Here is a 23483-nt window from a genome sequence, read left to right on the forward strand (position 1 = left end):
GATTCCCCCACCCCAACCCATCCCATCCCAAGACAGCGTGACTCCCACGTGGAAAGAAGCCTTGGCTTTATTTGCTCTGTGGGAACTATGTTCGCTGTTCGGTTCACAGGCCCCTCCCGGGCATGGGGAGGTGGGGGGGGGGTGGTGATGGTGGGTGTGGGCATCCGGGCAGGCACCCTGGAGGAGGCGTCGTCCCGCCTAGGTCACCCTTCCCCATCTTTTCCGTGGGGTCTTCCATGGGGTCAAACACTAGGATGTGGTGAAGCCACAGAAAGGTGGGAGGGCAGGAGGAGAAGCAGGGCTGTAGCACCAAGATCCCCCCCCTCCCCACCCCCACCTGCTCATCCCTGAAAAGGGGACTAAAATAAAGCCCTGAGGCCTTTGTAGGGGCTGTCCTTAAGTGCTGGTGGCAGAGAGCCTGTGCCCCATCAGTCTAGAATTCAGGCCACCAGCTGTGGGGAGCTTGGGGGGGAAGGGGGCGGGCAGGTGGGCCGAGGACAGAAATACAGCAAAGTGAGCCCAGTCTGGGAGAGGCAAGGAGGGACGGGGCTTTTCTGTCTGCACGATTCCTTATTATAGAAAAGGGATAGAACTAGGGGGAGGGGCTGCATGGGGTCCATGTGAGCAAGTAGGAGGTTGCAGCTCCCCTGGGAGCCCCCAGTGGTCCCAAGGCCTGAGGACATGATGGCGTGGAGGGGCAGGTGGTCCCTGCCTGGACGGGCAAGAAGTGTGTTCGTTATTTCAGCCAAGTGGCCACTGAACAACGGGGAGAGGCCCGGGGTCCCGCCCAGAACTGGGGGGATCAGACTGGTTAGGGCCAGGTGTGTGACTGTGAGTGTAGGTGCTCTCTCCTGAGAATGTCAGCCCCCTGAGGGGAGATACACGGGTCTGTTTTGCTCTCGGCTGTGATCCCCAGTGCCCAGAACAAGCCCTGCACATCCAAACATAGTAGGTGCTCAATAAATACACGATTGGATTGATGCCTCTGTGTGTGTGTGTGTGTGTGTGTGTGTATTAATGTCAACATCGTGTGCCTAAGTGTACGTGAGGGTAGAGGTGCAAAGGCCAGCAGAGAAGCCTTGCCCCTCCCCTGGTCCCCACTGGCGGAGGCAGGTGGAGAGGCCTCCATCCTTACAGCTGAGAAGGCGGGCAGGCAGGGTGCGTGCAGGCTGGGGCGAGGGTGTGCGTGCAGCCAGCTGGAGCTGGGGGAGCCACAGCAGGGCGAGTGGGAGGGACGGCCGGCAGGCAGCGGCCGGCTCACTCTGCAGAGCCCTTGTGGCGCCGCTTGGAGGGCGGCACCAGGCGGCGGGGCAGGTTGGTGGGCAGCCCGTGGCCCTCGAGCTTGGCCTCGATGAGGTGGCTGGCCAGGGCGAACTCCTCGTCATCCAGCATGCCATCCCGGTCGACGTCACTCAGCTTCCAGATGCGCCCCAGCACCGAGTTGGGAAGCTTGGTGCCCACCATCCAGGTCTTGGCTTTGGTGCCGCTCAGCTTGCCGTCAGCCGGCGCCAGGTTGTAGAAGATCTCGTCGTATTTGGACTTGTCCTTGGTCACCACCCACTCGGCCTCGTCGTCCGAGCCCTCCTCGCCGTCCTCCAGGGCCTCGTCAGGCCCCCGCTCCACGAAGGGGCCCATGTGGGTACCCTCGAAAGCGCCACCCTGCACGCCCACCTCCGTGCTCTCCAGCTCCTCCTGGCGCAGCAGGGGCATGAGCTTGGCGATGTCGTGCGTCAGCATCTCGTCCAGCGCCTCCAGCAACTTTGGCTTCAGCGAGTGGAATTTGGTGAAGTCGTGAGCCATCAGCAGCTCCTGTTGGAGGGGAGGAAGAGAGGGGTGCACTGGGAAGTCAGGGGGCACCATCCTCAAGGCGCCCCAGACCCGTGGGGGCTGCAAGACACTTGGGCGGCCGACTTGGTGGCAGGTCTTCCCAGAGAGGTGCAAAAGTATCAGAATATCTGCACAGGGGCACCTGGGGGGCTCAGTGGTTTGAGCGTCTGCCCGCTTCTCCCTCTGCCTACGTCTTTGCCTCTCTCTGTCTCTCATGAATAAATAAATAAAATCTTTAAAAAATATATCTGCACAGCCCATTCTACTTGGGCACCCACCGCTCAGAAGAGACTTGGGCAGCAGGGTCCCAGAGGCCCTCCCCCTGTGCCACGCGTGCCCCCAGAATCCTTGGACGATAGGGACCTCGGGGGGCCCTCTGATGACTTACAGCAGCAGCCGTTTGCCAGCTGGTGGAGACGGGTTTCAGTGTTCTGACATCGGCTGCAGCTCTGCCGAGCACACCCTGGGTCTGCCCAGCCTCTTGGCACCCCAGCTGCACCCCCACCATTGTGCAAATCAAGGAAATTCCATTCTTACTACTGCTCCGTTAACTGTCACCCCACTTCACAGAAATGGCCAAGAGGCTCGCTGCCAAGTTTGGAGGTTAGGTTGGGGATGGCCAGATCATTAGGCGACCCTGGGACACGCACACACACACACACACACACACACACACGCCCGCCCCAGAAGTCATCTCTGTGCAAGAGCAGCTGTGGGGCTGGATTTACGGTCATGCTGCTGCTCCTGCGGCCGCTCCAAGTCACCCACGCCAGGAGAGTCCCAGCAAGACCGCTGTGTTTCATGGCACCACATTGATTTCCAGAGCCAAGGTGGAGAGGCCCCTGATCTGACATAAAGGGGTGGGGGTGGGGTCTGGACTCCAGTGCCAGCCTGCCCAGGTCCCAACCCCGTTCTGCCACTTTGGAGCTGTGTGTCCTCAGGCGAGTGACTTCACCTCTCTGGGCCTCAGTTTTCACACGTGTAAAACGGATCCATAGCATTGGCGCTCCCCTCACTTGGGGGTTGGGGGGGTGGGAAGGGCTACATGAGTTCATCTGGATGAAGTGTTCCAGAATTGTCAGCATAATGCTAGCAGCTGCAGTTCAGCCCGGCCAGGTTCTCAACCAGGGGAGGTGTCACTCTTCCCTGGTGGACACCTGGCAAGATCTAGAGACATTCCTGACCGTCAGAGCTGGGGGGTGCTCCTGGCACCTCGAGGCCAGGCGGACGCAAATGTCCCACAATACACAGGACACCCCTGAGCACGCTCGCTCTGCCCCCGAATGTCAGCATCGCTGAGGGTGAGAGCCTTGGTCCAGCGCCAAGTCCGTGCCACACGCTGCTCGACAGGGCCACGGGCACCAGCCGACTCAGCCAGCGCCCCTGCGCCCACTGCCCAGCCGAAAACAGAGGCTCGGGCAACGTGACTCGCCCAGACTCGCGGAGCTCGCAAGTGGCCCAAGCGAAACCCCTGTACAGTAGGTCCTCCGGGTTGTGGGTTAGAGACCATCTCAGACCCAAAGGTCACGGGCTCTGAGGACCAGCCTGATGCAACCTTGAAACAGAGGCTCAGCCGGGGCTTGGGGGTCCCGCTCCCCACCTCCATGCCTGCGCTGGGACCTCTGTCCCCTTGTTTCTGCCGTCACCCCTGCCCTGCCCACTAGATCTTCATTCACCCGGTTGCCACTGCACCCAGACCCAGTGCTTCCCCCCAACACTGGTTAACCCTAGACTTGGACGTGCAAGGGAGCCCCCCAATACCCATCTGTCACTTCTCTCTCAGCCCTGGAACCCCTGGGCACTACATGGGCACCCGGCTGCCTAGAGGGGAGGCTACACCTTCCAGCTTACGGCCAGCTGTGGCCGCGTTCTGGACGTCAGCGTACGTTGCACGCACGACTCTAGAATTGGCCTTTCCAATACGGGAGCTGCATGCGGTTATTGACATTTAAATCAGTTAAAATGAAATAAAAACCTACGATGTCAGTGTCGGTGGGGCTAGTGGCTACTGTACTGGACGGCACAGCCCAGAACATTTCCATCGTGGTAGAAAGGACTGTTGGACAGCACGGTTCTAGAAAGTGTCCTTCCAGAGAGAGACTGTGCTGGTAGCTTTCCCTCCCTTCCTCCTCACCCCTTCTTGCTGGCTGGAATGCAGACAAGATGGCTGGGGTCTCGCAGCCATTCTGTACCACGTGGGGATCTTTGGAAGTGGAGGCCAGCCATGGAGGAGAACCAAGACTGAAGGGGCTCTGCAAAGCACCATAGCAGCCCCGGACCACCTTCTAGGACTTTCGGAGAGAAACAAGTCCATCCTTATTGAGCCACGGTTCCCTGGGGGTTTCTCTTCATTCCCTAGTCCTAATGCCTTCTAATGGAACCATTTGCAGGAGGTACTTTCCAGAACCTTCTGTTTTCAAGGCCCCCGCCCCGAAGCCTACAGGAGCTGAGCCCTTCCGCCTCCCACCTCCCTCCCGGGCGACCTCCCACCTGCATCTTCTGGCAGTCGGGAAAGTCACCGGGAGATATGTGATGCTCCAGCTGAATCTTGGCGAAGATGACGGGCAACTTGAGGATCAGCTGCTTCTTCTTGTTCTCCTTCCCAAACACGGACGGCATCTCCTTCTTCAGGTAGCTGATGATGTAGGCGTGAACCTGCGGGAGGAGCGCGCTCACCTGAGCCTGCATCACTGCTCCCCGGGCCCCACACCCAGCGCTTCTGATTCACGGGGCCCAGAGTGGGGCCTGAGGATGTGCATTCTGACCCTTGCAGGTGAGCTGTTGCTGCTGCTGCTGATGCTGCAGCTGTCAGGGGCAGGAGGGCTCCTCCTCTCCTAGGCAGTGTCCCCCCCCCCCCAAAAAAAATCTATATACCAGCCCAGGCCTCTCTCCTGGAGCTGGGGATGCTGGTTGCCTCGTCCACATTCCTGGACAGCTCTGTTTTTTGACGCCCAGTGGAATTTGGGCCCAACCCCCAGAGCTGTGTCACTCCCAGCTGTGCCCATTGCCTGTGGCGGGGCAAGGGCAGGGGGAACCAGGGTGCAGGGTGTGGCACCCCCACTACTCCATTCCCAGTTGAAGCCAGACTTCCAGAAACCTTTCTTGATTTGATTCTCCTTACTCCTCACCAGTCACATCCATCCATCAGTGAGTCCTTTGCCTTCTGCCTCTACATGTGTCCCCTCTGTTTTTACTTCTCTCTCCATCTTGGGTGCCACCCCCCCACCCCAGGGCCAACTGTCAGCATCCCTTGTCTGGGGAAACAGCGCAGGCACCCCGCTGGTCTTCTGGCTTCTCTTGCCCTTACAATGCCTTCCCCAGGCAGCAGCAGCTGGAGAGGCCTTTTTGTCTTTTAGGAACAAACACCAGATCATGAGACACTGCTCCAAAGCCTCGGTTTGCTCTTATCCAAGTACAAAATTCCTACCACAGCTGACAAGTCCCTACAGCAGCAGTTTTCAAAGTGTGGTTGGGGGAACCCCCGGGATTTCCCCCCCTCCCCAGCCCCTTTCAGAGATTCATACAATCAAAACTATTTTAATAACAATACTAAGATGCTATTTGTCTTTTGTGCTTTCATCTCCCCTGGGGACAGTGGAGTTTTTATTTTTATTTTATTTTTTTAATATTTTATTTATTTGTTCATGAGAGACACAGACAGAGAGAGAGAGAGAGGCAGAGACACAGGCAGAGGGAGAAGCAGGCTCCATGCAGGGAGCCCAATGTGGGACTCAATCCAGGGTCTCCAGGATCACACCCTGGACCAAAGGCAAGCGCTAAACCACTGAGCCACCCAGGGATCCCCAACAGTGGAGTTTTTAAAGGCAACAAGCCGGTAGGACACCTTCACTGATCAAATGCAATAACAGATGTGCCAATCCAGAGGTCTCCTTGGAAGCCAGACATTAAAGAGACTTGCAAAAATGTAAAATAGGGCCATCGTCCTCTGTAAGTAATATATATATATATATATATATATATATATATATATATATATATATTTTTTTTTTTTTTTTTTTTTTTTTTTTTTTGGTTTGGAGATAATTTTCATAAAATGTATGGGACTTGGGTTACCATACCATAGGCTTATTGTTATTTTAAAAAATGATCTTATAAAAAAATGACCTTATAATATCTACTATCAATATTAATGTAAGCTATCATAACTCATCAATAACATTTAGAATAAATAAGTTACTACTTACTAATTATGTGAGTATTGTTGGATAAGCAGTAGTACCAGATAAATATATTAAACATTTTCTCAGTTTTAGCTTCTAGTGTGGTCATTCAAACTCTTTGGGGCATTCAGTCATTTTTAAGAGTGTCACGAGCTCCTGTGATGGAAGGTTTTGAGAACCACTGCTGTCTATAGTTTGGCTCCCAGTGTTTCATCCAACATCCTCTCCCCTCATTGCCCCCTCCACTGTGCCAGCTTCCTCACCTGCCTTCCTTGTACCAGCATGCCAATCTTTTTCTGACCACAGGGCCTTTTCACATGCCACTCTCTGCCTGCAACTCTGCCCTGATCTCCCCAAGGTGGCTCCTTCAGCTTCCTTTTGATCCTATCTCCTCACAGAGGCCATCCTATGAGAAGCAAGCACCCCGACCACCACCATCCAATTACTTTCTACCGTCACTTTCCCACCCCCCACACTGTTTATTGTAACTCTTATTTTGTTTATCTGGTGGTTTACATATTCTGTCTCTTTCCATCAGAATATGAGCTCCAGGGATCCCTGGGTGGCGCAGCAGTTTAGCGCCTGCCTTTGGCCCAGGGCGTGATCCTGGAGACCCGGTATCGAATCCCACGTCGGGCTCCCTGTGTGGAGCCTGCTTCTCCCTCTGCCTATGTCTCTGCCTCTCTCTCTCTCTCTCTCTCTCTCTGTGTGACTATCATGAATAAAAAAAAAAAAAAAAAAAAAAGAATATGAGCTCCAGGGGGGCTGGGACCTTATCTGTTCCTTCTGTCCTCAGCGCCGACACAACATACACAGAATGCACTCAAGAAATACTTGTGGAGGAAAGCAATCAACCTGGGAACCTTGGAGCCCCGATCTCTCAAGTTATCAAATAACAAACAAGGAGGGCGGAATAATGAACATTCGCATTTTTGGACGGGAAGTTCAGTAATTAACTGCATGTGCCTAAATAAAAATAGAATATATCTGGAAAAAGACACAAGAAACTCCTCCTTACTGCCTCGAGGGAAGGGGTCCTGCAAGCTGGTGGGGAGATCAGGGCTGGGAGGGAGCATGTTCGGCCGAGCTTAAATGCTTCATCATGAAATGGTCTTAAATGTTTGATGGAAAACACTCGTTTAAAAGCTCTGTTAATGAATCATAGGCTTAGAATGCTAAAAATTTTGGCGGCCCCTGAGTGGTTCTGAATCCTCATGTCTTCCCACCCCTACCGCTCTGGGCTCCTTGTTCAAGCCTGTTCCTGCCTCAGGCCCTTTGCACTTACTGTTCCCTCTGCCTGAGAGGGCCTCCCCCGGGCCTCCACTCTTTCCCTCCTTCAGGTCTCTGCTCAATATCACCTCCTCAGGGAGACTCTCCCTGACTTCCCTAAAACAGTCCCTTTGCCAATCTCCTTTCCTCTGCTTCATTTTCCTTCCTGATCCTTATCACATACAATACTGTATGATATTCTAGATCCATTTGTTTAATATCCACTTCCCCAGTAAAAAGTGATTCTACAAGAAAGAAAAAAAAAAAAAAAAACATCATCTGGTTTGTTCTCTGCTGTATCCCCAGGACCCCAAGCAATGCGGATGCACGTTGTCGGGGCTCCATAACTGTTTGTTGAGTGAATGGCACTGAGCCACCTCAGAGAAGCTCGGTAAGAAGGTTCAGGGCAGCCTGGCCTCATTGGCATCAGATCCTCCCGGGATCTTGGCCTCAAGTATCACAACACGGTGAAATCACCCCCTCTAGCAGCTATTACATCAACCAGAGGGCAGAGCAGAGCCAGGTGACTCATCCACACCCTATATCGTACAGACGGGGAAACTGAGTCACCGAGGAGTAGTGACCCAGAGTCCAGAAAGGCCCTGTACTTTGGGGGAGAGCGTACGGGGAGGTAAGTGGTGTGGACCGTTTGATGGCCAGACCAAGTGTGGCGGAGTCCCATGTGCGGAATGAGTGGGTGCCCCGGAGCAGGGAGGGGGGGCAGCGGGGTTCCGTCGCGGTGGGCCCGGTGTGAGGGGCTCTGGGGATGGATCCGCGGGAGGAGGGGGAAGGAATGGTCCACGGGTCCCAGGGGCCCGAGGGACAGGGGTGGGGTCAGGGTGGTGGGCGGGGCCTGCGAGCGCGGGCCAATGGGGGCGAGGGGGCGGGGCCCAGCGCGGCTCCCGGGGGACCCAGAAGAGGGAAGGCGGGAGGGCGCTGATGGCTTTTCCAGAGAGGAAGCGGGGGAAGGTGCCAGGAAGAGATAAGGTGGGAGGGCGGGCTGGGCCGGGGCGCGGGTCCCGGACTCCGGGGTTTGTCCGCGTTTCCGGAGCCGCCTCCTGCCCAGGCGGGGGCACCAGGTGTCCGGGCCGACCCCGCCCACTTGTCCCACGGCCCTGGGCCTCCGCTCCCGCCGCCGCCGTCTGCGTCCCCGAGGGGGGCCCCGGGGCCGGGGGTCAGTGGGGGGGGTGTCGGGGGTCCGTGGGGGATCCTGGGGTCGGGGGTCCGTGCGGGGCCTGGGGCCAGGGGGTCGGAGGGGGGAGCCTGGGGCCGGGGGTCCGTGCGGGGTCCTGGGGGAGCCAGGGCGAGCCGGGGGTCCTTTCGGGTGAGGACTGAGAAAGTCCAGGAGGAAACCAGAGAGGGAGAGAGAGAAAGGAGGGAGAGAGACAGAGAAGGAGGGAGGAGAGAGGAGGAGCACGAAAGGGAGGAATAAGAGGGAGAGGTGGCCGCTGGAAAGAGGTAGAAGGGAGGAGAAACAGGGAGACACAGAGACAGCCCAGAGCCCCGTGGGGAGGAGGGATAGGTGGATTCCCAGGCTGAGCAGACCGCTGGGCCGCTCCCTCCTGAGGATTCCTGGGGTGGGGGGAGCCCTGACTCACCCCCTCTCCACTGCTCCTTAAACCGACACCTCAGCTCCTCCACCCCCCATAACCTCCTCGGCCTCCCTGCCTGCCCAGCTTCCTGCCCCACCTCCACCCTGGCAGCCGCCCCCATGAATGTTCCATTTGGCCTCCAAAATCGCTCTCAAACCAGTGCTCTCCTTCCCGTTCCTCTCTCCTTCCCCTCCCCTGTGCTGCGGATCCAGGCTCCTTGTGCCTCGGTCCCCAGCCTCCTCCCTGGGCTCTGGCCCCAGTCTAACCACCCTCCAATCCACCTACCAGAAGGCAGCCTGAGTAGGACGCTGTCTCTCCTCTGCTCCCAACTCTTCCATGGCTCCCCAGTGCCCTTGGGACAAAGCTCAGGTTCCAGGCCACAGCCCTGGGGGGGTCTGATGCCCACCCACCTCGCCAGCCTCAGGTTCAGTTACTTGCATTGTCTACACCGGGTTCAACCCCGACATTTCCCCCTCTTCCTTGAACAGGCCACGTTCTCATCTCTGGTCCACGCGCTTACTGGTCCCAGTGTCTAAGAATTCCTTCCTCTCCTCTTCCTCCTCCTCCAGTTTGCAGCTCAGATACCCTCTCCTCCAAGAAGCCCTCCATCCTCATTCCCCCTGGGCTCCCCAGTGCCTGCCCTGACCATGCTGGGTCATCACTGTCTGGGCGGGTCTGTCTCCTCCCAACTGCCTTTGGTCACTGCTGTGTCCTCGGTGCCGCCCAACACAGGGCCAGGCACAGAGGAGATTTGGTTGCACGAGAGGGTTTGTTCAATGCCATTTGTTCAATAAAGATTCACTGAGCCCCAACTCTGTTTTGGGTGCTGGGGAGACAGCAGCGGGAATGCTATGAAGGAAACCACAAGGATGAAGGCAGGGTCACCTGATGGGAGCAGGGAGTTAGAGTCCTACAAAGGGAGGGCAGACAGGGAAGCCTTCCTGGGCATGTTGAGCAAAGACCTGAAGGAGGTGAGGGGCGAGCCGAGTGGGAGCGGGGCGAGGAAGGGCGGTTTCCAGGAAGAGGGAATAGTACGTGCAAAGGCCCTGAGGTAGAGGTGAGGAGGCCCGCGTGAAGTGTAATGCATGGTGGGAAAGGGAGCAGAAGAGGAGGACAGAGGGGAAAAGTAGCGCAGAGTGATGGGGGAATGGAAGGGCCGTGGACCACAGTGAGGGCTTGGGTTCTGCTGAGTACGTGGGAGTCCCTGGTGGCTGGTGCGTGGAGGGTGCCATGATCCGTGTGGCTGGTGGCGGGGCGTGGGTGAAAGGATGACAGGACACAGGAGAGACAGAGCGATGTGGAAATAGAATGATAGATGCGTAGCCTAGGGGTGACTCCAGGCCATTCTGGTCCCTCACTCACCCTGCACCAGCATGACCCCGCCTGGACAACTCTCTCAGAGCAGAGGGCACAACGTCACCCGAGGGCCCCTAAGTGAGCCCCAGAGAACTAGATGGGATGGGATGAGATGGGATGCAGGGCAAGGGCTGCTCTGCTGGGTGCGTTCCAGTGCTGCTCTCCATCCCCAGAGCTGTTCCCCCATCCACAGAACTGCTCCTCCACCCCCCAGAGCTGCTCCCTCATCCCCAGTGCTGCTTACCCATCCCCAGAGCTGCTCCCCCATCCCCAGTGCTGCTCCTTCATCCCCAGTGCTTCTCCCCCATCCACAGAACTGCTCCCCATCCCCAGAGCTTCTCTCCCATCCCCAGTGCTGCTGCCCCACCCCCAGCACTGCTCCCCTGTCCCAAGAGCTGCTCCCACATCCCCAGAGCTTTTCCCTCATCCCCAGAGCTGCTTACCCGCACCAGCCGTGCCCTCTTCACCAGGTCGTTGAGCTTGCGCAGGGCCGCGTGGCGTGGCAGGCCCTGGATATCGCGGAAGAGGTCCTGTTCCTCCAGCTCAAAGAGGCGCCGGTTGTCCGGCACCAGGAGGGGTTGGGACCAGAAGGAGCCGATGTAGACGCGCAGCACCTCGGGTGTGCCCACCACCTTGCCCAGTGCCCACATGAGCGCCCCGTAGACACGCATCAGCTGCTGGGTCTCCACCATGTCCGCCTTGTTGAGCACCACGCGGATCTTGTCCTCGTGGCCCCGCAGGGCGCCGATGGCCTCCGAGAACTCGTCGGAGATCTCCAGCTTGTGCGCGTCAAAGAGCAGGATGATGAGGTCCACGCGCTCCGCGAACCAGCGCAGCACCGCCGGGAAGTCGTAGCCTGGGGGTACGCAGTGGAAGTGGGTACGAAGGGCAGAGGTCAGTCCCCCCCTCCCTCCAGCCTTTCAGAAGCACCCATTCCTTTGGATTGACATCGGACTGTACGGGTGTTCAGGTTATTAACTTTCAAAACCCTTCTCGGGGCACCATAGCCAAGGCCCCAAGAGTGTCCCCCCGGCTCTGGCCCCCCAGGCACCAGAATTACCCCATCACTCTGGCCCCTGGCCCTCAGGGCTATCATTTGCCTCCGTTTCATTCATTCTTTAAGCAGATACTAGTGGTGTGCACTGGTCCAGATGCACAGGTTAAAATATTGAAGCATTTCTTAACAGACTGTGCTTCTATGAACCCCCCAGCCTCCCAAGTGCTTCCATCACCCCAGTCCCTCCCTAGGACTTTGGATCTCCTGGCCATCCAGCAACTAAAGAGTTCACGTTGGCTCTGGCTCTACTGTCGCCAGAGCAGATGGTAAATATTTTGAATTTATTTGACAATATTTACAAAGAGTCTTCTGTGGGCCAGGCCCTATCCCGGGTACCACGCATTACCACAGACAACACGGAGACAAGTCCTGGCCTTCGTGGAGCACCTGTCTCAACAAATGGCTCCCATCTTCCTTCCTTCCTTCCTTCCTTCCTTCCTTCCTTCCTTCCTTCCTTCCTTCCTTGTTCATTCATTAGTTTACACCGTTCATTGGTTTGTTTGTTTTTTTAAGATTTTATTTATTCATGAAAGACACAGAAAGAGAGACAGAGACATAGGCAGAGGGAAATACAGGCTCCCTGTGGGGAGCCTGATAAGGTACTTGATCCCAGGACCCTGAGATCATGCCCCCAGCCAAAGGCAGACGCTCAACCACTGAACCACCCAGGTGCCCCCACCATTCACTCTGCTGCCGTTCACTCATGCACCCAGTGAGCGGTGCTCAGGAGAGCAGAGAAGAGCCATGGGAACACCCTGCCTTGGCGGGTCAGGAAGTTCTGGGTTTGAATCCCGCCTCTGCCTCCCCCCACAGCTATGTGACTTTAAACAAGTAGGAAACCTCTCTGATTGTTTCCTCTCCTGTAAAATGAAAGTCATCACAAGAATGTGACTTGTAGGACTGTTGTGGAGATTAAAAAAAGATAAATGAGCTCATATATCATATACAAAAAGAGCCTATTTACAAAAACCATGCCTGTTTAAAATGGGTGAGCTTGGGACACCTAGGTGGCTCAGTAGTTGACCGTCTGCCTTCGGCCCAAGGTGTGATCCCGGGTTCTGGGATCGAGTCCCACATCAGGCTCCCCGCAGGGACCAGCTTCTCCCTCTGGCTGTGTCTCTGCCTCTCTCTGTGTGTCTCTCATGAATAAGTAAATAAAATCGTAAAAAAAAAAAAATGGGTGAGCTTTAGGCATGTAAATGATGCCTCAGTGAAACTGCTAGAACAGAGGCACCTGGATGGCACAGCTAAGTCAGTTAAGCGCCCAACTCTTGGTTACCCAGGTCATGATCTCAGGCTTGTGGGATCGAGCCCTGCATCAGGCTCAGCTCAGTGTGGAGTCTGCTTGAGATTTTCTTCCTCCCTCTCTGCCCCCTCCCATAAACAAACAAACAAACAAACAAACAAACAAACAAACAAACAAACTCTTTAAAAAATAAACCGTTAAAACAGACACAGTCTGAGAACACAGTAAGCACACTCAACAAGTATCAGTTATGACGCATGTGAGGCACGGTGGGGGCCCCCCAGGGAAGCACCCCTAGGGCACTCCCAGTCCTGTTCTCATTTGGTCCAGAGTCCACGGAGGACACAAACCCAGACCCCCAGACTGGTCAGGCCGGGGTCAGGGAACCTGGAGAGCTTTCGGAGCCCAGTGCAGGGGCACCTGACCTGGCCTGGGAGGGGTTTGGGGAGGGCTTCTCAGAACAGGGTCGGGGGACACGGTGGTGACCTGGGGAACGAGGAGTTAGCTGGCAGGACAGGGAGCCATGGCTGACTCACCCGATGACCTCACTGCATGCTCTCCCTGATTCAGCTAGTTGAATCTTCAAAACAGCCTCAGGAGGCAGGCACTTTCACAAGCCCCCATTTTCCAGAAGAGGAAACTGAGGCACACACAGGTTGAGGGGTTTACTCAAGACACACAGTTAGGTGGCCCGGAGCAGGAGCCTGCATGGGTCTCTATGCTCCACTGAAGAGTGGGTGTTGGGCGCAGGCGGCTAAGACGGAACCGGCTCCTAGTGGCCCTTGGGGACTGGCTGGTGGGGGGGACACTGCGGGGAGGAGGGGCCAGGTAACCAGAGGGATGGCAGCTGGGGCTCCTGGGGCTCCCTCCCTCCCCAGTGTCTACACACACACACACACACACACACACACACACACAGGCCAGGATTTGGAAAGTGTGTCTCACTGCGGGGCGGGAGGAAGGGCGGGAGGTTGAGTCAGCGTGGGAATGAGAGACGTGGCAGGGAGTGCCCCGGGGTGCGGGGTGCGTGGCTCTGGCACTCCCCAGGCACACAGTGGTCCGCACATCCAGAGCGCCTATTGTGTGCGCACACTGAAGTGCTTTGCGGGGTTTTGACATTTAATTTTAACCCTTGGTGCCACCTACAAGGCTGATACTATTATTATTCCCATTTTACAGACGAGGAGACCAAGACCAGGAGAGACTAGCGCCTCGTCCAGGGTCCACCTTGGAGACGGCAAGTAGCAGAGCCCAGAGCTGAACCCCGCCAGAGGCTCCACTATGCTACAGTCACACACAAGTATGTTCACAGATTTTACATGCAGAGGCAGCCAGCCACGCATCCCGGCAATGCACACACACGTGCACACACATCTGGACACAATCATAGCCACAGGCTACAAGATACGGACTCCCAGACACACCCTCTCTCTCACACACACCCACTTGTACACACAAAGACACAATTATATACAGAGATAGAATCAGACACAGCCACACGCAATCCAACAAAATCCCCTGAGTCCTATGCAGTCCTCTACAGCCACACAAAGTCCCAATCATGGCCCTGACACACAGAGACACACAGACGCACAATCGCAGTGTCATACCCACAATTACACTCCGGGACACATGCTAAATCGCCCACAGTTCCACACACATTCGGGCACATTTCACAGCACAGTCGCACAGAGACACAGTCATACACAACCCCACAAAGTCCCCCAAGGTCCCCACAGTCCTTCGGAGCCACACAAAGTCACATCCAGCTATAGTCAGAGGCATAGACTCCCAGACACACACACACACACACACCAACGGACTCTCCTCTGCTTCCTCTACCCACCCTGCCAGGGAAGGAGACCTTGTTCTCTACTCTCTCCTCCTCCCCACAACCTTGGCCCCCACCCCGCACCCCTCCTGCTCTCCTGGTGGAGGCGGAGCCCCAGGAACTCCCAGGCTGCCCCCCTGCCTCCCCCGTCAGGCTGGCAGCTCGCCCTCCAATGGTTTCTGCAGCTGCCCCCTGCCTGTCTCCCAGGGGGATGTGCGCCTGCTGGGCAGTGGCCAGGGACACCGTCACCCTCCACGCTCTGGCCCTGCCTGGCGGCCCCGCCTCCCCTCCCCTCTGCCCCACAATGCAGCCTCCTTTGCCCCAGTCTCTGCGCCCCCGCCCCACTCCCGAGGCCAGACTGGGTGCGGGACAGAAACTGTGGGGTGGCCGGGGCTGCAGATGCTGAGCGGCTGCAAAGGGGTGGGGGCCGGCTCCCCCGGAGGCCCCCCACTGGAATTCACCCCCCCCCCACCGCTCCCCCTGCACAGCTGTTTATAAATTCCAGGCTGGGCCTTGGCCGGCACCCAGACTCCCCCCTCCCAACTCCTGCTCAGCCCCATCTGCGACCCAGAGGTGGAGTCAGGCCCAGGCCCAGGGCCTCCCTGCCCGGCCTTGGCCTCCTCTCTGGGTCCCCAGCGTCTCCATGAGGCTGTCTGCCCTCAGAATCTGTCTCTGACTTCCCGTATCACCCCGTTTCTCTAGATCTCTCCCTCCACATCGTCCAGACCAGCCCAGACATGGAGCTGCAGCCTGCTGGCACGTGTTCATGCACACGCCTCCCCTTGCCTGCAGCCTGCGTAGACATGGAGCAATCACAGCCTTCCACCATCTCCCTTCTGCTACCCCGCCAGCCTGGGGCCAGCTGACACAAGCCCAGGTCCTCGCAAAGACCCAGTCGTTCCTCCCTCAGACCCAGGAGTCTGGCCCCACTCACCCCGGCTCACTCTCTGTTTGGCGCCCGACAGGATGCCCGGCGTGTCGATGATGCTAATGCTCTCCAGGACCTGATTGGGGAGCTGGGCACACATGAACCTGAGCCGGAAGAGAAGGCAGGGGTCAACACGGGGAGGCCAGGAGGGGAGCACACATTAGAAGGGAAACCAGATCCACAGAGGTGGATCAGGTACAGAGAAGCACGGGATCTTGAAAGATCAGAACAGAGAATAATAACTATTAAAAAAAAAACACACACACACACAACTCAGAGCTGATGTTTACTGAGCACTTACTTTGTGCCAGGTGCCATTCTAAGCACTTTATACATGAGTGCGGACTATGGTTATCTCCATTTTCCAGGTGAGGATAAAAGAGGCACAGAGAGGTTAGGTCATTTGCCCCAGGCCCCCCACGTGGAAAGGAGCTGGACCCAGGCAAGCTGGCTTCACTGCTCCCCTAGAGGAGGCCAGAGAGCAGAGGCAGGAAATAGAAGGATCAGGAAGAGAAGGGAATTGGAGCTGAAAAGGAAGAAACACAGGCAGGGAGGGATGCAGGCAGGCAGGGGACAGGAAGATGCACCCCTGCCTCTCAGGCTGCGCACCTGTTGAGGAAGGTGTTCCCGAAAGGGTTGAGCTTGCGGAAAGGCTTGTCCGGGTCAACGACCAGGGCGTTGCCTGGCACGGTGCCCTCGGTGTCCCCATGCATGACGGCCACGAAGCAGTCGGTGGTGGGCTCGGGCCCCACGCGGGAGCCTGGCACTTCCTGCTCCAGCAGGTACTGGATGAAGCTGGTCTTGCCTGTGCTGTACTGGCCCGCCACCAGGACCATGGGCTTGCCGTCGAAGTCGGCATCCTCCAGGGCCGGCGAGTGGAAGGCGCCGAATCGGTAATGCTCCTCGAGAGGCAGCAGCTTGGTGCGGTACAGCTCCTTGAGGGACGAGGTGACCGTGCGGATGGCCTCAGGCTGCTGGCCCCGCGCCCCGCCCCGCTTCAGCCAGCTGAACATGGTGGCTGCACACTGTCCACTGGGCTCTGGGCTCACGACGGAGACGTGCAGGGGAGAGCTGCCTGCAAGAGGACGGCAGGGTGTTGATGGGGGGGCTGCCTGGCAGAGGAGGAGAAGGACAAGGAAGGGAGCCGGAAGGTGCAACGGGTGGAGGAGGCTGGGGGGATTGGTAGAGGAGGAGCAGCAGAGAGCCCTGGAGGGCAGGAGGTGACGGTTCATGGAGGAGGAAGGTGATTATTCCAGAGGGAGGAAGAGAAAGAGATTAACAGTGGGATGATTGAAGAAGCAGGACTGATGGTGGGAGACCAAGGGATGGACAAGGGGAAGCAGCTGCCTCGAAGAAATGTATTCCTTCACTGGTTCATTCTTTCCTTCCTCTCTCCCCCTCTGCTATCATTTCACACATTTTCACTAAAATCACCTCATGTGTCAGGCACTATGGATCCAGAAATAGGCCTGAGACTGGCTCCCTACCCACTCAAGGCCCCCATTGAGGAGGGGACCTGGCACCAAGCAGTGATGCCTGGGAAATGCCGGGCAGTGGACTTGTGGGCACAAGATGGGGACATAGTGAGCTGACCACAGGGTTAGCAAACTCTGAGCTGAACGGCTCCCCTCCATGCACAATAGGGCTACCGTGCAAGACGGGCAGGGAGGATGGTGTGTGCCGAGGCCCAGAGCTGTGAAATGCATGGAGGGATAGCTGGACACAGGAGAGCTGAGAAATAAGGCAGAGGAGTTGCCTGGGTGCACCCAGGTCATGAGGGGCCTCAAGCGATCACAAGAGTAATAACATTTATGATCACTGCATGCCAGACACTGCTCTAACTCATCTAATCTTCATAACAACATTGTAAGGTAGGACAATTTATCCCCACATTTCTGACTCACAAGGGGGTTCAGGAAGATAGCAATAACTTATCCAAGATCACTCAGTTAGAAAGCGCTCAGTCTGGGATTCCAGGCAACCTGACCTTGGAACCTGTGCTCCTATTACACATCTGATTTATTTTTTTAAAGATTTTATTTATTTATTTATTTATTTATTCATGAGAGACACAGAGAAAGAGGTGGAGACATAGGCAGAGGGAGAAGCAGGCTCCCTGTGGGGAGCCCGATGTGGGACTCCATCCTAGGACCCTGGGATCACACCCTGAACCAAAGGCAGACGCTCAACCACTGAGCCACCCAGGTGCCCCCAGACGTCTGATTTAGGAAGAGAGAATTACCAACCCAGCAACAACGGGCACCCCCAGCACCTAGACTGTGTTCTCTATATTCCCTTACTATCTTTTCATTCTCTGTAGGATCTGTAGTGATGTCCCCTCTTTCCTTCTTGATAGCAGTCATTTGTGTCTTTTCTTTTTTCTCCTTGATCACTCTAAGCAGATGCTTATAATTTTACTGATCTTTTCACAGAGCCAGCTTTTGGCCAGATTGGAGTCTCCAAATACCATTCTCCATTAAAAAGCAAATAAACAAGCAAAAACTAGGGCTTCTTGGAGAAATGGTTGATTCCAGGACTGGAGCAGGGGAAGAACAAGTGAGCCTGGATCAGGGAAGGTGCTCAAAGATGGATGGGGCGTGTCACAGGGACACAGGGACCAACCTGCAGGAGCTCCCACTTGCCAAAGATGGGACAGATTTGAGCATTAAAATTAACTGCAAATCAAAACTGCTAAGATCCATAAAATCACAACGCTACTTAAAGGAAAATAAATAAAAAAGAACAAGGGTAGAGGGGAAAGAGTGCTGGAGAGGTGAAGGAGAGACAGGAGCTGGGAATTGGGATGTTGGCAGAGAGAGGGGACCCTGGGTGGGGGTCCTGGGCCGGGAGGAGTCTGAGGGACATTTTAGGGGTAGCTGGACTGGCCAGCGGGTTGGCGATGCAGGAGAGAAATTCTTTAGTGGGAGGAGGGGCCAAATAGGACAGAGGTGGGTGACGGAGACTCCAAGGAGGGGATCTCTCCTGGCTGGGAGGTTGGGGAGGCCCCTGGGAGTGGGGGGCCACTGAGCACGGTGGGAAGGATCCAGGGGGGCAGGGGCACTGTTAGGGACTGGAAGGAGCTGGAGGGAGCTGGGGCGGCGGTACTGGCGACACCGTTACACACTGCGGGTGGGGTGGGGGCTGAAGGTCTGCGCGGCAGGGGAATAACCAGGCTCCGAGGCTCCGCGAGCGAGGTGCGGGGGGTGTTGGGAGGCGACAGCTGCGGGCGGGGCCACTCACCGAGGGGGCGCGCGGGGGGCTGCACCGGGCGGCGGGCTGCACGGGGGTCCCGCGGGGATCCGGGCCGCGGAGCGGCCTGTGCGCGAGGTCCCGTCCGGAGCCGTCTGAGCCGGGTGGGGCCCGGAGCCGGGAGGAGGGAAGGGAGGGGCGGGGGGGGGCGGGACCTGGCGCCCCCCCTCCCCAAAGCGGGAGCCTGGCCTCTGGCGCCCCCTGGTGGGCAGCGGCAGGGCGGCTTCTCCGGATGGCTGAGAGCGGGGCTTCGGATCCCGGGATGGGACCCTGGGCCACTCGCTTCCCTATCTCCGTCCCTCCTCGTCGCGTGGGAGTGCTAATATTGTTATTATTATTATTATTATTATTATTATTATTATGAGTGCTAATATTAGTATGACTACTACCATCAACAGCAGGAGCAATAATAATGATGATTTTAAGACTTAGGTCATGAAATTCCTCTTCTCACAACCCGTCCTGGCTCCTCTCTGGAGAACGCAAAGTAAAAGCCAAAGCCCCCCGCGGCCCCCCTCCCTCCCTCCCTCCTCGTGGCTCCCTCTGCTCCAGCCCCACTGACTTCCCTGCGGTTCCTCAAGCGCACCCACCGCCCTCCAGACCCTCAGGGCCTTTGCACTTGCTGTTCCCTCCACCTGAACCGCTCTTCCCTCCCTTCATTCACACCTGCTCAAACGTCACCTCCTCAGAGAAGCCCTCCCTCATCTCCCTACTAAGGCAGCCCCCACCATCTATCCCTGATCACTGCTTTATTTTTCTCCACAGGTCGGATTATTCCACATTTCCCTGCTTGGGTGCCTGTCTCCCTAGCAAGAGCACAAGCCCTACGAGGACAGGGATTTCCAACTGGGTGGTGTCCTGCTGTGTCCCCAGGTTAGCACCGTGCCTGGCACACCAAAAGGACTCAGTAAGTGTTGAAGTAATCTTTCACGGAGCACTTCCTCTGTGCAGGCTCTGCTCTATTAGCTGAGGGTAGCGGCTCATTGAATTCTCAGAAGGTCCCTGAGAAGTATTACTATCCCCATTTCTCAGATGAGATAAATGAGTCCCGGAGAAGTGAGCTCAAAAAGCACAGAGGGAGGGGGATCCCTGGGTGGCTCAGTGGTTTGGTGCCTACCTTTGGCCCAGGGCCGGATCCTGGAGTCCCGGGCTGGAATCCCGCATCAGGCTCCGAGCCTGCTTCTCCCTCTGCCTGTATCTCTGCTTCTCTCTCTCTCTATGTCTATCGTGAATAAATAAATAAAATCTTAAAAAAAAAAAAAAAGCACAGAGGGATGGTTCAGGGCTTAGTACAGCACCTGGCCCCTAACAGGTGCTTAAAAAAGCATCAGGTTTTATAATCCAGGTCTGGGGCTGGGTTTTTCTCACAGCATGGGAGTCAGAGCCTGCAAAGCCTCAAGTCTAATCCCAGCCCTGCTAGGGAACCTCAGGGAAGCTATTTTGCCTCTCTGAGCCTCAGTCTCCCCATCTGTCTTGCTACACAGAACGACTTCCTTTGGGTCTTTGTTCAGATGGGACCCCCTCTGCAAGCCTTCCCCTGACACCCCCTTTCTGCCCCCCACCACCCCATTTCCTACTTGTCCTTCCTAGCACTTAGCACCATCAGCCAGACTATAGATGCTCCTTATTTTTACTTCTTTTTACAATTTTATTTTCAATGTGACTTATTTTTAATCTCTCCCTGTAGAAATGTCAGCTCCTCGAGGGCAGGGGCTTGGGTCTGTTTTCTTTACTGTTGTCACCCCAGGGCCTGGAACAAGGCCCGGTACCCCGCAGGCACTCCGTTGAATATTTAATTGGTTGAATGTGATAATGTACATAACGGGGTGCGGAAAATGTCCTAAAATTGATTGCTGTGATGATTGCACAATCCTGCGAATATACTAAAACCACCGAATTGTATGCTTTAAATGGGTGAATGGTATAGCTTCTGAAATATCTCAATACAGTTGGATAAATTGATCAATAGACAGATGCCATTGACCTTTGAACCATACAAGTTTATAGGTCCACATAGTAGATTTTTTTAAAAGTATATTGAGTTCTTTTTTTAATTTTTTTTAAGATTTATTTTTATTTATTTATGATAGACGGAGAGAGAGAGAGAGAGACAGAGAGAGGCAGAGACACAGGCAGAGGGAGAAGCAGGCTCCATGCCTGAAGCCCGATGCGGGACTCCATCCCCGGACTCCAGGATTGTGCCCTGGGCCAAAGGCAGGCGCGAAACCGCTGAGCCACCCAGGGATCCCCTAGAAGTAGATTTTATTTGAGAAATATAGTACACTATTGTAAATGTATTTTTTCTTATGATTTTCCTTTTTTAAGGAAATAAGCTTTTATTAGGCTAGCATATTATAGATTTTGAGGTCTATTTATTATAGCTGCTAGCATGACCCTAACAAGGGATTTGAGTGGCTAACAACTGAAGGACTGCAATTAAAAAAAAATATATATATATATATATATTTTTAAGTAATCTCTCCACCCAATATGGGGCTCGAACCCATGACCCGGATATCAAGAGTCGTGTGCTCTACCGACTGAACCAGCCGGGTGATTCTCTAAAGATTTTCTTTTTTTTTTTTAAGATTTTATTTATTTATTCATAGAGACACACACAGAGAGAGAGAGAGAGGCAGAGACACAGGCAGAGGGAGAAGCAGGCTCCATGCAGGGAGCCCGATGTGGGCCTCGTTCCCAGGACTCCAGGATCACGCCCAGGGCAAAGGCTGGCGCCAAACCGCTGAGCCACTCGGGCTGCCCTCTTAAGGTTTTCTTAATGACATTTTTTTCTCTGGCTACTTTATAGTAAGAATACAGTGTTGAATACATACACAAAATATGTGTTAATTGACTGTTTATCAGTAAGGCCTCTGGTCAATTGTAAGCTATAAGGTAAATTTTGGAGAAGTCAAAAGTCATACATGGATTTTCAACTGTGCCGGAGTCTTTTTTAGAGTTTACTTATTTATTTGACAGAGAGAGTGAGAGAGCACAAGCAGGGGGAGCAGCAGAAGGAGAGGGAGACGCAGACTCCCCGCTGAGCAGGAAGCTTGATGCGGGACTCGATCCCAGAACCCTGAGATCATGACCTGAGCCAAAGGCAGATGCTTCACCGACTAAGTCACCCAGGTGCCCCCTAACCCACTGTTCTTCAAGTCAGCTGTATTCTATAAAGAGGTGTATAATACATTTTATACATAATTCTAATATATTATTAGAATACATGATCACACCTAAGGTACAATGGTATCTATACCGTAGATATTTAATAATGGGCCAGAGGCTTAGTGTGACCAACCCTATCACAGCTAGGAGCCAGGTCCTACTCTAAAACCTTGACATGGGGCATCTCCCTCCCCACCCTGGAGGCGACCTCGGAGCTTCTCAGCCTGCCGCGTGCTCAGACGAGATTCAGGAGGGTCCGTGAACTTGGACACGGAGAGAAAAATGACATCTGGGTCCTTCACTGAGACTTCATGGTTTCTATGCACCGTGAATGTGAACAGAGCACAATGGCATCACCGGGATCTGTGTCACTGTCACCATCACAGAGGGGATCAGGGCTGTTTCCACCACATTGCAGTTGTTTTGGAGATTTCCAGTGATTGTTTACTCACCGCTGATTAGACCCACCACTAGCTCTTTCTAATTAGTGTCTCGATACAACAGCCCTTATTACTGTGTCACAGATTCCACCGGGGGGAGGGTGGTGGTGGTGGTTCACTGATGGCTGGATTTCAGTATAATTGGGCCCCTTGTAATCCTGGGGTTTTACTATGTGCGTTTTTAAAAATATTATATGTATTTATTCATGAGACACACACAGAGAGGCAGAGACACAGGCAGAGGGAGAAGCAGGCTCCCTGTAGGGAACCTGATGTGGGACTCGATCCTAGGACCCTGGGATGACAACCTGAGCTGAAGGCCCATGCTCAACCACTGAGCCGCCCAGGTGCCCCTACTGCATGCATTTAAAGGCATTATTCTAGGAAGGGATCAGTGGAGTGAAAAACCCCTTGGTTGACACTCACTCCTCTGCCTCATGAAACTTATGAGCTCTCGGTAACTGGGGCTGCTGTCTGGTCTTGCTGTGTCACTGATCTCTGAAATCAGGGAGCCTCTGAGATCTGTCCCCAGCATGACAAGTCTCCTGGTGCCCTTACAGCCTTGGGAGCCCCCTCCCTAAGGCACAAGATAACAATTTTCCCCCCTCGCTCTCTCCCTCCCTATCTGTCAAACCGGATGGCAAGGGGCACCTGGGTGGCTTAGTGGTTGAGCGTCTGCCATTGGCTCAGGGCGTGATCCTGAGGTCCTGGGATTGAGTCCTGCATTGGGCTCTGCTTTTCCCTCTGCCTCTTTCTCTGCCTCTCTCTCCGTGTCACTCATGGATACATAAAATCTTAAAAAAAAAAAAAAATGGGTGGAGGGATGCCTGGGTGGTTCAGTGGTTGAGCATCTGCTTTCAGCTCAGGGCATGATCCTGGAGTCCCGGGATCGAGTCCCACATCAGGCTCCCTGCATGGAGCCTGCTTCTCTCTCTGCCTGTGATTCTGTGTCTCTCATGAATAAATAAATAAAATAAAAAATGGGTGGAGAAATTCTGGCACATTCTATAATATCAAGGAACCTTGGAGCCTCTATGCCAAGTGAAATAAGCCAGGCAGGCACGAAAGAACAAATACCATGTGAGCCCTCTCGTCAGGTGCTGAGAGCACTCAGATGTAGCCGGACAGGAAGCCAAGTGGTGGTGGCCAGGGCTCAGCTGGTGCTGTTTGCACAATGTGCAGGGGTGTACTGAATGCCACCAAGCAGTATACGCAGAAATGGTTAAAATGTCAAATTTCATGTTATGTATATTTTACCGCAATTAAAGAAACAACAAAACAAAACAGATGGAGCAGGTGGCAAGCCAGAAGTTAATGATGACCTTTGGACACTGTCAGT

General features: G+C 55.0%; 1 protein-coding gene across 1 annotated transcript; it reads right to left on the bottom strand.

Moving 5' to 3' along the window:
• Positions 1 to 49: 49 nt before the first annotated feature.
• Positions 50 to 18641, bottom strand: EHD2 (EH domain containing 2). Its single transcript, XM_072773374.1, has 6 exons — positions 18528 to 18641; positions 15897 to 16362; positions 15294 to 15391; positions 10669 to 11081; positions 4318 to 4482; positions 50 to 1809 (listed from the first exon to the last, which is right to left on the bottom strand). Exons 2-6 carry the CDS (start codon positions 16298 to 16300, stop codon positions 1258 to 1260), a joined length of 1632 nt encoding a protein of 543 aa, XP_072629475.1. The 5' UTR covers positions 16301 to 16362; positions 18528 to 18641; the 3' UTR covers positions 50 to 1257.
• Positions 18642 to 23483: the final 4842 nt, after the last annotated feature.

Source organism: Canis lupus, chromosome 1, assembly GCF_048164855.1.
Source record: "Canis lupus baileyi chromosome 1, mCanLup2.hap1, whole genome shotgun sequence".
NCBI lineage: Eukaryota > Metazoa > Chordata > Mammalia > Carnivora > Canidae > Canis > Canis lupus.